This window comes from Anser cygnoides, chromosome 3 (assembly GCF_040182565.1).
Source record: "Anser cygnoides isolate HZ-2024a breed goose chromosome 3, Taihu_goose_T2T_genome, whole genome shotgun sequence".
In the NCBI taxonomy this organism is placed as follows: Eukaryota; Metazoa; Chordata; class Aves; order Anseriformes; family Anatidae; genus Anser; species Anser cygnoides.
Genome location: NC_089875.1, coordinates 88939491 through 88954056, shown reverse-complemented (window position 1 = coordinate 88954056; position 14566 = coordinate 88939491). Strand labels below are relative to the sequence as shown.

The 14566-nt window shown below is 37.4% G+C and overlaps 1 protein-coding gene across 1 annotated transcript in view; it reads right to left on the bottom strand.

The window, feature by feature from the left end:
• Positions 1–14566, bottom strand: part of IMPG1 (interphotoreceptor matrix proteoglycan 1) — a 57094-nt gene that overhangs the window by 9847 nt on the left and 32681 nt on the right. The window contains exons 11-12 of the mRNA XM_066994663.1: positions 14378–14454; positions 12641–13181 (exon numbers count right to left, since the gene is read on the bottom strand). Of these exons, the coding sequence (XP_066850764.1) occupies positions 12641–13181; positions 14378–14454 (618 nt within the window). The remainder of the gene's footprint in view (positions 1–12640; positions 13182–14377; positions 14455–14566) is intronic.

Here is a 14566-nt window from a genome sequence, read left to right as displayed (position 1 = left end):
TTATTCTAAATCATGGTATGTTTTTCACTAGAAGTAGCTCTTTGCATGAACCTATGTTCAGAGCTGCTTCATTTTTCCTTTACTGTTTATGTTATCTTTTATACATATATGGTGATTCATTGGTAATAGTGTGTTTAGCTGAGACATACGTTTAAACTGTTGGAGGAGGTTGTGAGAAAGCCAGAATTACTTTTTGCTTCTGCTTTAGACTCTTTGGGAGTCTTGAGAATACACTGTTGTGTGGTATTGATCTCACTTCTAGATGATGCATCTAACTTCTAAATGCCTGCTAAGCCAGTCATCTTTTACATCTTTGTCAACAGAGAGACATTTATCTCAGATGAAGATAACCATCCAAAATATGTTGGATCTTTTGAAGTGCCTGTATCTTTGTAGACTTCCAAACATATACAACTAATTTATGTAAGATGCCCGATTTTTCTCTTACATAGTTTCTGTTATCTAAAGCAATTTCTTCAGCTCCCTGTAGCATTTTTGAGGTTCACTGGCTTCTTTGAGGTGCTCAAGTACTAGAGTAATAAGAACTATGAATGTTTTTTGAAAAAGGGAAACACTTTACGCTGACTTACAGTTTGACTCTAAGCAGGGAAATGTAATTCTGACACTGGTGAAGTTTTGGTGAATTTTACTCTAGAGTACCAGAAACAACCTCAAATGTCAAGTGTTCCTCCTCCCAGTCTCAGTTCAGTTCTAAGTTTTTACTAAGTTTTACTAAGTTTTTATATCCATTACAAGAAGTGTTTTACAAGCCTTCAATAAGGGAAGATCTAGGTTTTTTTTTTCTTTTTCTTTTTCTTTTTCTTTTTTTTTCCCTTTCTTTCTCTGCTTTGCTTTGCAGAAAAGTGCAGAGCACTCTCTCTGGATACTCTGAAGCAGAACTTCTCAGATAAAGCATTCTGGAAAGATCATTACAGCATCTGTTTCTATTTATGCAGTCAACATATCAGTAACTTGTGCAAATGTTATTCCATTACAAAAATATCAGTCTGAAAGCACAATGTATTTTAAGACTGCTTTTAACAAGTATTGAGCAATAGATGCTAACATTGTATTCCAGCAAATTGTTGAGGAATATTGGACAAATTTTAGTTAGAACAGAGTTTATCACAGCAGCAGCACATGTTTTCATAGGTATACATGAACAAGCATTCTAGATACAAAAATATGTAGACTACCCTGGATAGAGATAACCAAGAAATGGACTCCTTTCACATTTACTGCTTTCTAGATGCACAAAATATTGCAAGTTTATAAGGCATTGGCTTCCAAGATGTTCTCCATCTTTTGAAGACAAGGTTAGTAGCTACTGTTACGTGCCCTTTCAGGAGTCTGCTGCTATCTTGCAGATGACTGTAGTGCAGTCACCAAAGACACTTCCAAACTGTTCACAAACTGACCTGTATGGCTGTCGCTGATGGACAAACATTTTGTTATTCTTTGGTGCATTAGAGCAAACCAATAGGAGCTGGGTGCTGCCAAGTTTTTCCCGAGACCAGGTTTTAGGGGAGGCAACTGCAAAGCAGTGCCATGCCACGGAAGATGCCTATTTTGCTCTTAACACTAACTGGTTGATGGTAAGTTAGTCTAAAGTGTTCCCTGCCTTTTAGGTATCAGCAGATAGCAGTTTTGTACCCTTTGCTGAGGATCTGTTTCCAAAGCATGCTGCCCACAGTGGTTTTCTGACCACTTTCAGGGAACAGAATTTGAGGACTACATTTTCTTACATAGTTGCTGGGTTTTAGATTCAGTATTACCATTTGTTCTCTTTTTTTCCCCTTCTCCATTAATCCGTTTCTGAATTCAGCCAGGGAAGAGGCTCCCAAACTTTACTCTGCCATGCCCAGTTCTTCTAGTAAATGATAAACTTAATGTAACTTGACACTTAAATTTTCAGAGTTTCTGTTGCAGCTGTAGACCTAAAGGTGAGTTCTCTGTGCCTTGTGTGCTTAGAATGAGTAGAGGTTATTGAAGATAATGCATCCCTGTCAATATTTAGTATCCCTTTCCCGTATTAGATAAGGGAAAATTTTATAGCCAGTTTTGTTGCCTTCATCTGCGTGCATGAAGACATGTTTCCCCCAGGTGCCTCAGTTTTAGTGGCAGTATATTTGGAAACCTGAATGATTTAAGTGACAAAATTTACCACTTGAGACTATTTCACCTTTATTTGGTTTTATATTTAGGGTTGAGTTCTAATCACATCTGTATCCACAGTGAACTCACTGAAATCAATGAACTGTGGTAGCCTAAAACCGAAGTAAGTGGGATAAGGATATTTGCATTTGCACTGAGGATCAAGAGTGCCCAGTTCTATGGCCCTCAGAAGAAATGTGTTCTGCCAGATTATCAAAATGTTGCTTACCTTTCATGTGATGATCGCCTCTCTGATGCATCATGGCTGACACATGTACACTTTACAAGTGAGCTTAGAGTACTGGTGATTGAGAAAAAGCAACTGAAGTACACTGCTAATAGGAAACATCTTTGCTGGATGGGATGGAGAAAAAGACCAAGTGCTGCATTCTCATTTACTGTGAGACCTAACTGTGGAGATCTGGAAGCACAACAGGACCATGAATTGGGTGCAGCAAAACCCATTTAAACTAGCACAGTTGCACAGTCTTCTTTTATTTGTTGTGATATGTTATTTGCATTGCTGATGGTATAATGCAAGAGCTACAGCCCTTGTCCTCACAACTGTAGAGAGCAACCCAAAGAGAATAGCATAGTGCTGTACAGAGCCATGGTTGTGCATGCAGCATGTAACACCAAATGCTGCACCACAGCTTGAGGTCCTAATGCTTTATCAAGAACTTGAGATGCTTTTCTCTTGTCACATCCTCATGTTTCTTGTGTAATCAAGGATACAGACAGATTAGAACAATAAATCCAAACCGAGCCTAGCAATGTTCTCTGTTTACAAAGTTCTTGGTGTTACACATTATGCTGATAAGGAGTGAGAGTGCCTTACTAGTTAAGGGAACACAGAAAAGATTTCTTAGCATTAGTGCTCGAGGTATTAATGCAGGATGATCTACTGATGGGATGAACGTGCAACTCTGTGGAGCAATGACAGCGTGACAATGCACACCCAAGCATACAATTGTGATGGTATTTTCTAGGTTGAATTTTAGAAAGAGGTTACTGCAGGAGAAAGAAACGTTGAAATATCTTTGAAATTGCAGCAAGTATGAAGCAGAATAACCAAACATATACTACAGGTTTAGAAAATAGATGTATACATGCAGTTGTGTATTCATATATATGAATATAAATATGTATATAAACTATACATAGGCTGTAAAACATTATCCTATTAGAAGCTGAGTAACTTAAAAGGCCTTGAGGGCACACCAACATGATCTCTGGTGCACATTTCACCTGTTTTCATAGGCTGCCAATTCTAACTAATCAGTCATTGTCTCTCCAGCTGAGAGAGTGACTGAGCACAGAGGTTGTGGTAGTCCCTTGCAATGTGCAAGGAAATGGGCTTGCCTAAAATCCTGCTGAGCGCTTACTGCAATGCAGCATCAGTCAAAAGACAAGGGGTTACTGACCCTTCTTTTGATTGTGCTCTGTGTGTCAGAGTAAAATGATTTGAAATGCTTTGCCATGCTTTTCCACTGTCTGCATAAGAGTGTGTGATGAAATCAATCTTCGGGAGTTAAAAAATGTGGGTGAAACACGAAGAAGACCCAAGCATTTGGACTCTAAGAGACCCCTTTGCATTTGCAGTTAGAATCATGGTTTTATATATGTGCGTATATGTATCTATTGTTTTGAAATAGAACACAAAATACACTTGAATTAATTCTTCATATAGCAATGAGTTGTAATACCCAGTTTGCCTTTTAGATGAGATTATTACCACAGAAGGATAGAAAAAACACAAACAATTATTTTATGAGAAGTTTAAAAGCAGGAACACTGAAGATTTAGACATTCTTAGTCTCAGCATATTTCATTTCAGCACACCATTTGGTCTACAACACCATCATTTTGGTGTAGGAAACCCGCAGAGAGCATGGAGTAAGATGCTGAATTCAGATGTATTCCCCAGAGTAACCATATTGAAGGTTAAAGAATGACATGAAATTAAACACTACTGTCAGTGATTAAAAAAAAAAAAACAATCCTAACTCTCAACTACAAAGATGTTCACTGAAATCTCCAGATTTTTTTTTTGTATTACATGGACAAGGCAGGACAATTTTGTACTGAAGATAGTTTTATGTCTAAAATTAAATCGCTGTTGGCAAAGATGCGTAAACACTAAATTAAGAGGCAATTTCCTGGGTGCACTGTTATATTAAATCCTTGTAAAAACAGTGCTATATGCAGACATTTTTTTCCCAGTTGAGGAAGTAAAATACATTTGTTTGAAAAACTGGCTGCCATTTCAACAACTTTATCTAATTATTTTGTCCTCTTATATTTTTTTAAGTGAGGAAAACCCTTCAAACTGACCATGAATAAAGAGTTATTGTTTGTGAAAGGTCAAATTGTCAAAAGATTTTCTAGTGGCTTTGCATTAATAAGCATGCCCAGAAGGCTGTACATTAAGAGAGCCTGGCATTTCATTTCATTCATGAGCTTAATAAGCACTGACATTTCATATTGGCAATGGACAAATTTTACAAGTCCACTGACATATTGTTCTGTATATGAAAGTTACACTATTACATTGTATATGGATATACTTGTATACAAGCTGACTGAAGAAAATAACTAACAACGGAAAAAGTATGCAATTAAAAGACTGGTCCACAATGCACGGTAAGAATCTCCATATGGGCAGCTCTGCTGACATAAATACCAGACGGAATGGTACAGTAAGTAGCTGAATTCAAATTTACATATTTTGTTGGTGACTGAAATGCCACAAAATCCCTGAATCAGGACGGTTTTATATATATATATATACACACATATATGTATATATATATATATATATACACATATGTATATGTATACACATGTACGTGTATATGTATATACATATATGTATATATATATATAATAGGTAAAATACTGATGTGTTTGAGGTCTTTCATTTTTAACTAGGGAACAAGTAAGATGAGGATTAAGAAAACTAATGGGGAAAAGGATCATTAACTTAACATGTCAGAACAAATGCCTTACAGCACATAATTACTGATTAATTTTGTCTTTCTATCTGTAAGACCAGAACATGAGAGCCAGAATGACCTAGGGCTGTCATTCTGTCTGCCTATATGAACTCTCCAGAAGCCAGTTATAATGTTGAGTGAAACCAACAGAACTCCTCCACTGACTTCAGTGAAATCCACTTTCATTTACAATGAAAAGATCAAAACTGCCTGAGGCTGCTGTGACTTCCATTTCTGGAAGGCTATTTCGTGTTAAAAGTTCTACACCATTTGCTATCATTTTAAAATCGTATTAAAATATATCGTAAACATGTAAGATACCATACTGAACTGAGAAGTCTAAACTTGACTGGTATTCACATCAATGAATTAAATGGAGAAACAAAACTGAGAAGCAGTGAATTTGCAAATATGAATATGCTTTTACAAAGGAATAGAGTCAAATTTGAATAAAAAATACTTTGCTTAAAACCATAGCTTCAGGAGGATTACTGGTTCTTTTTCCAGTTGTTCCAATTGCAGTGGTATACAGTTAAATTTGAAAAGTGTCTTTCATGAGTTTTAAATATGGAAGAATGTGTGAAAACAGCAACCTAGAGCTTTACAAATGCCTGGAAACATGAAGCAGTAGCCATCCAAATGTCACAAAAATTCTTACATGCTACTGATGATACAGTTTTGGAGCTGCCTAGATGGAGAACATAGAACCATGAATATTATTTTTGATATATTTTACTTTCGAATGATTAGAAACAAATTCTGACAAGTTACACTACCTGTCCTTCAGAACTGAAAATATCCTCCAAATCCCTCTCCACTTTCTCTGTTTTTCTCTACTGTGTGATAGGAAAAATAAGAGCAAATTTTTCTAGGTCATGGGCCAATCAGACAAGTTTATTAGTTTGTGAAATGGTAAAAACAGAATAGAAGTCACATGATATACATTCAAGTAGAATATTGACCCAAGGACCTAAAAACAGAAAAGACAAACATGAGATTAGAAAGTTAAAACCTGTGGCTATCATAAGATCTTGTCATCAGATGAGTACTTTTAGATATGCAAAGATACATGAATCCACTGAATACTTTTTTTTTTTTATTCCATACTATACCACTACTTATATTTGAAAAACACGGCAGTAATGGAATGAATGTCACAGAATGAAGACCATTTTATTTTTCTAAAATAGTGCACCTTGGATGTAGGTAATCTCTTTTTCTTTTCATAGTTTTAAAATGCAACAAGTAAGAGAGAGATGGAAAGTATCTAACTGGGAAGATCCTGCTAGTTTTACACTATGTTGTATTGTAAGTATGCCTTTCAATTTTAGTGATATTGATAATGCTTTTGGACCAGATGCCTTAGGGCTGACTTAGCCTGTTAAAATGTAATTGTGGTTGAATTCTGAATTTGAACAGCTCAAAATACTGAGCACTATTGTGAGGGAGCAGGCAGTTTAAACACTTAAAAAACAATAATAACTACAGAGTACACTAAAAGGGATCCATATGGCTTTTTACTGCATGTGAGCAGCAAGCTCTCATCACATTTTGGCCACACACTGATCACATACTATAAAACCTTTAGGACTTTTCAGGATATCTGTAGTACTCTGAATATGTAATTCTAACTTGATCATGCACATACAATGAACTTTTTCTTAATACTGTTTTATCTTAATATAGGCCTGCTGAAATTTTTGCATTCAGCCTCATCTTCAATTTAGAGATAGCTTTATCGATATTTTCTATAATGCTTGAGAAAATCACACAGCTACACCTACCTGCTCACTCTTCCAACCATCAGACTAAAGCAGTACTTTCGTGAAAAACATTCTTTGCACATCTGAATCAGCAAGCAACCAGTGAAAGGGCACCAAGATAATCTGATGAAGGAGAATGTTGAGAAAAGTCAGTCATTTTAATGTCAAAGAAAAACAGAAAAGCAGGCAAGGAAAACAGAGGAATTCTTACCGTGTATAACCAGTGATGTGAATAAACTGGTCAGCATTCCTGGCACAAAGAACGTGTGAATTCCAATCCTGAGAACATCTGGAGCCATTCTTGCTAGAAGTAATGGGGTTTTCATTTCCATGACATTGCTGGTTATGCCAAATAGAAAGCTGTTGTAACCACAGATAGCCCTCAGGTAGTTGGGAATGAACCAGAGGCAGAAAGAATCCCCAAACATCCAAAAAATTATTATTATTTTTCCTAGATATTACCAGGAAATAGTAGGGAGGGAAGAGGAATATGCAACTGAATTAATTGCTGGGCAGGAGGAAGAAATCAAAGGATGCCACTCACAACAAGGGTGCACAAACACAAGAGCAATTACTAAAATGAATGAGTCTCTTATCAGTTACACATATAGAGATGTGACCACCACATACTCGGCTGTGTTTTTTTTTTTTTTTTCCATCATAGGAAAAACGTTGTGATATGTTCTGCAGTCTTCTTCTCTCAAGTGGTTCTTGAGGTTGGTAAGACAAAGACATGTAAGTATAATAGAGTAGCTGAAGTAATTTAGTGCTAGCTTTATTTTGTCCTATATTTCTGGAATAACATATCCAGAAATATTGTTTCCTCTGTGATCGTCAGTATTTGGGGATAACCCTTTACCCAGATTATATGATATGTAAGTAGCTACAGTTAAAACAAATACAATGTAAAATTCTTCTTCCTGTTTAGGAAGTCAAAGTATTTCATTATTGTTGTTGCAGACTTCATGAACACTTTTATCTGTTTACATTTTTTTGCCTTTTTTTTTTTTTAAATGCTGAAATTTTATTGGATTTTGAAATAACAGGCTGTCTTATGTAACATAAAGGGCTTCCATTCTGAATGGTCATACTGTTTATGGTAGAGTCACGGGAAGACTGCAAAGAAAGGGAGAAGAAATTTAATCATACAGAAGAGAGAGTGATGAGTCAACACCAGAGGGAAAAAAAGAGGAAGAAAGAAGAATGCTAGAAAACACCAAAAAGGTATCTCAGTAGAAAAGATGAGTTTTGCTTGCACTGTTTGTAAATGGAAAACGACAGACCAAATTTGGAAGGTACTACAGCAAAGAAAAACCTTTTTATAACTAGTCAAAAGTTTAAACCCCGATATCTAATCCAGGTATTTCATAACTTTCCAATAAGAGGCCTGGAAATATGTATGAGGGCTTTTCTCTTAGTTCTTTTGAGAAATCTCAAAACATAATTTGAAATTCAAATTTGAGGCTTACTTAAAGACAGCTTAGTATCTTCCTGGTAGTTCTGGTCTGCTTCAAGGCCTGGAGTAACAACCATCACAGCTCTCTAATTCTCACTGGTCCCCCCATTACTGCCCATGGACACCATCACCATCCAGAATGAGCATACACCTACTACTCCTGGCTCACTTCTTCCACTGCCTGACCAAGCCTACTAAATCCCCCCTGCATGACTTAAAAGGACACCTCTCATTAATTTTACTCCTCACCTGATTTTTACTCTCCTTTCCCTAGATCTTGTACACAGAAATTTATGTGCACTTTGTGTGAGTTTGCAGATCTTATTACCTTTCCAGGAGCTGTAACAGGTTTTTATTTATTTATTTTGTAACATTGCTTTGCTCAAAGACTTCAGGTAGGTACAACTGAAGTAGCTGGAATGGATTTTAGCTATTCAGTGTTCAGGAATCTGTAGTAATGTTTAGCCTCTAGTTATGTGCATGTGATAACCAATGCAATTAACTCCATCTGTGAAATGTAAAGCTGATGGGGACAAATAAAAGAACATCAGACTAAGCTATTTATGCTACCCATCTCTTCCTTTCATGCTGAAGATGCGTAAATTTAGTTTTATACAGTTCTAAGCATGCAATGAGGAAAATTTACTCTATCTTTTGGATTGTAGGGTGGGAAATTGGCTGGAAATAAACGTAGTACAATTGCAGGCAACTCTTTAAACCCTAATCCTCAGTCCAATCTTATACAACACCATTTAAGTAGTTCCTGCTGTTTCACACCAGCAACAGTTAAAAGATTACTATTTCTTAGTAGCTATCAAATGAAACCAGGCACAGTGAGAAAAATCTCTACCTGCTAGTCATGAATTTTGTTTGCAATATTACAGTTAATATCACCAGTACTGCTGACTTTAATAAAACCTCTGTCATAAATGTTAAGTAAGTCCTGAATTTCCAGATCTAATTCTGTCACTTTCTACAAAATATGCAACATCTAGAAAAAGAAAAGAATACAGGGGATACTGTACACAATACTGCCAAAATAGAAAAAGCTATAAAAAGAGAAAAAGTTTTAAAGGGTATACACAATTTAGTCTTTTAAGAACTCAGTAAATAATGTACAACATCTCTCTTAGGTTAAGTATGTAGTATGTTTTGTGTACTAGAAGATTTTAAGCAAAAATAATACATACAGCTATGTGTCATTGCTAACATGGCATCCCGCCATTTTAGAGAAGGAACGCTTATTTTTCTCCTACTACTCATTTGCAGAGATGATGACGGAACTCTTACATGCTAATGCTTGTTTTAAACATAACTCATGTTCAAGAAGGACAAGCAAGATAGTGGGCGTTATTTTCAGGAAGTTTTTTTTTTTTTTTTTTTTTTTAAGCAGTTTTAGGCAGTTCATTTTGTTTTGCAGACTGATAGGTTCTAAGCCAAAGGTGAAACAAAATAATTTCTGAAAGTAGTGTTCAAAGGGTTAGTCCCAAAAGATGTTTACAAGATCAAACCTACACTCACGTACACCTACACATACAGAAGATCCAATTCTTTTTAAGTGAAAAATTACATGCTGTATGGCACAGGTAATAATGGCTTTAGGAAGAAGCAAAAGTTCTTTTTTTTCCCTTTTTTTTTTTTTTTCTGGATTTCTAATTATATGAGAAAAATTTGTAGACAAAATCTGAATTTCTTCTACCAGTGAACTTTCCATTTGTATTACCCTTCCTAACATTTCCCTTGGTCCTGACATTTGCGTGATGACATTGAAAGTCATTAACCTATGCAGTGTATTGTCTCTGAGGATCATTTAGAAACACAACAGCTAATTTTGACCTGAGGTAACAGAGCCTATGTGAGGGCCAAAGGAACTGTGGTCATACCCTGACAGTGGGGAATAATCAAGCAAGCTTGAACCTTGGGGCCAGAGAGGCCCCATCTCCTGTGTCCCTCCTCCCATCCAGTGAGAAGCACTCAGGCAGTAACTGTAAAATATTGCAGTCAACACATTCTTTACAATTTTTGATCTGAAGAAAAATAATGGATCTAGTATCCTCTGCATACATTGCTCTGTATTTTTGGTAAGCCCCAACTTCTCTTGTCACTGTGAGCTGTTAGGCTACAAGGTTTTTCAGTTATGTAGCAAAACACGAAACAGATATGTAGTTTTATGTTGTTTTATGATGAGTCCCTAACCCAATGAGTGAATAGAATGAAAAATGCATGTCTTTTTCCCCCCTGCAAATGTAACGCTTTTCAACAGTAATAATAAATGTTATTTAAAGGTATGCTGTACTTTTATCAGTAGCATTGTAAGACTTCTCAGTAAGCTTTTTAAAATAGTTGTGTTTAACACTTTTTATCACAAACTTAACTTTCAGGACCATCTCACAGTTAATTCTTGTAAGAAGTGTTTTTCTAAATTTTATGTCACTCCATTAATTATAAAGCATTTGCTTTTCTTTCACTTCAAAACTCTGTGTATAAAAGCAAGAGTACAGAATGGAAATTTCTTACTTAGTACATGTGATAAACCTGCACACACAATGAGGATGGCTCGTGCTAAGTCATGGCACGTGATATTCTTGCCACTGAAAAACACAACAGAATGCATCCAGAGTTTTCCATGTGTGAGAATCTGCTATTTCAGTAGAAGGTAAACCCTTGCATTTTATGCAGCAGAACTGTAACACTTAAAAAGGTAACAACAGTTAACTCCAACTACCAGAGAAACTGCCATGTGCAATAACATGACCATGGAGTATTCTGTGCTCTTCCCTGCTTGGGGTTTCGGTGGTGTGTGATCTCAAGTGGCAGCTTTTATATTCTTTATTCCTTAAAATGGACATCGTGGTATTTACTGGATCCAGAAAGAGCAGTGCCACTGATTCAACACTACACAGGCATTTTCCCCTTGGCTTACAGGTTGATGCTGGGCAGGAGGGAGAAATTTTCGCAAATTCTGTGCATGCTGGGTCAGGAGGAACTTGAAAGAAGGGGGTGTGTTCATTGCGCTCTCTCCGAGAGGCTTCTGGGGTGCAGGCTGGGTCTTGAAAGGCCAAGGATTAAGCAAGAAGGGAGCTGAGAGAGCAGGGGTAGATCAGAGCTTCCTGTGGGAGCAGGGGCATTCCCTGCAGCAGGGAGCAAACTTAGAAACGCTGAGCATGACATTTCTGGGGACCTAGAATTACCATGCCTTCTTGCCTGCCTTCTGCTTTTCTGTTCGGACAGTCAGCCAAAAATCTGAGCCAAAACACATCTGATTATTCACCCAAGAATTAATTCTACTCACGTGTTTGTAGTGACCTCTTGCATCTTACAAAGCACAGGCTTCTTAGAAATGTAAATAAAATTAAAGTTTGCTGATGTAATGCTGAGTTGGTGAGGCCAGGTTGGCTTTCCAGGCCACTGATAGATTTGAGGGAGGCATCAGCCTTACTGAGATTTTGTTGCTCTAGGGAAAAGCCTAATATGCCTGTGCCTTAAAGCTGACCCTAAAGTCTTTGTCCTAACATTTTTAATTTGCACGGTAAACACTTTCCTTATAGCTGTGCAAAACATGGCTATCATGTACATTTTTAGGGTAAGATCATGCGGACTTCTCTCCACTCAAACATATGCATGTATATATTTTTTTATTATTTTTTTCTCGTATCTCTGAGTACCATTAAATTCCTATTGTATGAAAAAAATTGAATAAACAAACATGAAAAATAGTAATTTTTTAAAAAAGTATTTACATTCATCAGATCTGCAGAAATGTAAACTTTTCTGAGCCAGAGTACACCTTGCTTGGAATAAATTATTTCATGATACATTTGTGGCTATCATCCAGACCTGTCTGTAGAACACATAGTAATTTACCTTCCATGTTTTAAATGCTGGAATTGTTCTCATTTGTGTTAGCTGGGATTTCATTTATTTATTTGTTTTTCTGGTATGTCTTTTTGCTCTGGCTTTTTGAAATTTTGAAGTTCTACCATAATACCCTGTACAAACCCTGTCTTATGCCTTTGCGTTTGTGTTTTGTTGTTTTATTTTTGTTGTTGTTTTTATGTTGTTAACCTCAAAGTCAAATACATTAAGATTTTCTTGAAGTGGGCATCAGAAATGCAAATTATATTTTTCACCTTTGATGGTCCAGAAATATTTTTCTAACAAATGAAAATGAAAAGTTAGAAAAATGTTTAGTGTACTTACATATGACTATATGTGTAATAACAACTGGATCTCTACTATTCTTTCTTATGTAAAAGTCTTTAGCACCTTACCTTGGCCAAACAGACTGTCTTGGTCAGCTTCTTCCAAAGGTAGTTCTGTTATTCCAGCCAGTTCCTTCTTCCTCTCAGCTTCAGTATTCTCATCTGTGGCTTGCAGGAGATTAGGTGGGGTAAAGCTACCAGTAGTATAAACAGCCAGAGTGATAGCCTGCTCCGTCGGAGACTCATAGTCACCTGTGACTAAGTCATTGCTAGCTGACTCATCTGCTGGAGGAGGCAAATAGGAATTTTCTGGTTTTGGAGAACTGTCAGTACTAACCAGAACATTGAAAGGCACTGTGAAACTTTGGTAACCAGTAGTGGTATCTTCTGTGGCTGGAGAAGATTTGTCCTGAGATACTTCTCTGGGGGGTTTGGTAGGGTACACAGGTTCAGATGAGACAAAATTATTATCAAAGTCTTCAGGTGCACTGATCTCTCCACTCAGCACAGGTATTTCAGTTATAAATTCATTGACCAAGACGTCTCCTGTTTGGCCCACTGTTGCTGGGCTAGGATAACCCAAGGGGAGTTCTGCACCCATGGCATCCTCCTGAAAAAAAAGGAATTCAAAGGGAAAAAGGTTTTAAAGAGTAGTTTTCATTACCTGGACAAGCTTGAGAAGTGGGACCATGTAAGCCTAATGAGGTTCAACAAAGCCAAGTGCAAGGTGCTGCACCTGGGTTGGGGCAATCCCAGACTGGGAGAAGAACTCATTGAGAACAGCCCTGCAGAGAAGGACGTGAGGGTTCTGATGGATGAAGAGCTTGACATGAGCCAGCAGTGTACTCTTGCAGCCCAGAAGACCAACTGCATCCTAGGCTGCATCAACAAAGGAGAGGCCAGCAGGTCAAGGGAGAAGATTGTCCCTCTCTGCTCTGCCCTTGTGAGGTCCCACTTGGAGTGCTGCATCCAGGTCTGGGGCCCCCAGCACAACAAGGATGTGGGGCAGTTACAGCAGGTCCAGAGGAGGGCCACAAAGATGATCAAGGGGCTGGAGCACCTCTCCTGTGAAGAAAGGCTGAGAGAGCTGGGGCTGTTCTCTTCTCCAGGCTGAAGGCTCTGGGAAGACCTTATAGCAGCCTTCCAATACTTAAAGGGGGATTATAAAAAAGGTGGAGAGCAACTTTTTGCTTGGGCAGACAATGACAGGACAGAAGGGAATGATTTTAAACTAAAGGATGGGAGATAGAAATTAGAGCTTAGGAGGAAATTCTTCGCTCAGAGGGTGGTGAGGCACTGGAACAGGTTGCCCGGAGAGGTTGTGTATGCCCCATCCCTGTAAATGTTCAATGTCAGGTTCAACGGGGTCCTGGGCAACAAGATCTAGTGGGTGGCATGACAGGTTGGAACTAGATGATTTTTAAGGTCCCTTGCAACCCAAGTTGCTCTATGGTTCATTATTATTTTTAACTTTCATTGCTAAAAAGGACAGTAATCTTTAGTAACAGGAACCTGCAAACTATAATTCAGCATGATGTTGTGGGATATATAAAACGTTTGGTACGTGCATGTGATCCTAATCACATTGCCTTTTATTTTAAAAATGATCAAAGAAAGATGACCTTTGTTAACCCTGTCAATTGCTGTTCTTTCATTGAGATGCGCTACTGAATTAGTGAACCATTGTTTCCTTGATATGTATTTTTGCATAAGAGCATTATTCTGTACATTTACAAACTTCTTCACAGTGTTTAAGTTCATTTCTCATGGTGAAATAAATAACTAAATCAACTGGAATTAACTCACCAAATCAGGGCCTGCCAGAGGAATAGTGACCATGGCCTGGATATCATTATCAAAATCACTAGGTGGTTTAACAGAGTCTGAAAAAATAAAAAAGAGGGAGAGAGAGTGAGCCGTATTTCAGCAATGGCACACTGAATAGTCTTCAAACATGTAAATTCAGTAAAAACAATGTTAAAACTATTCTCCATT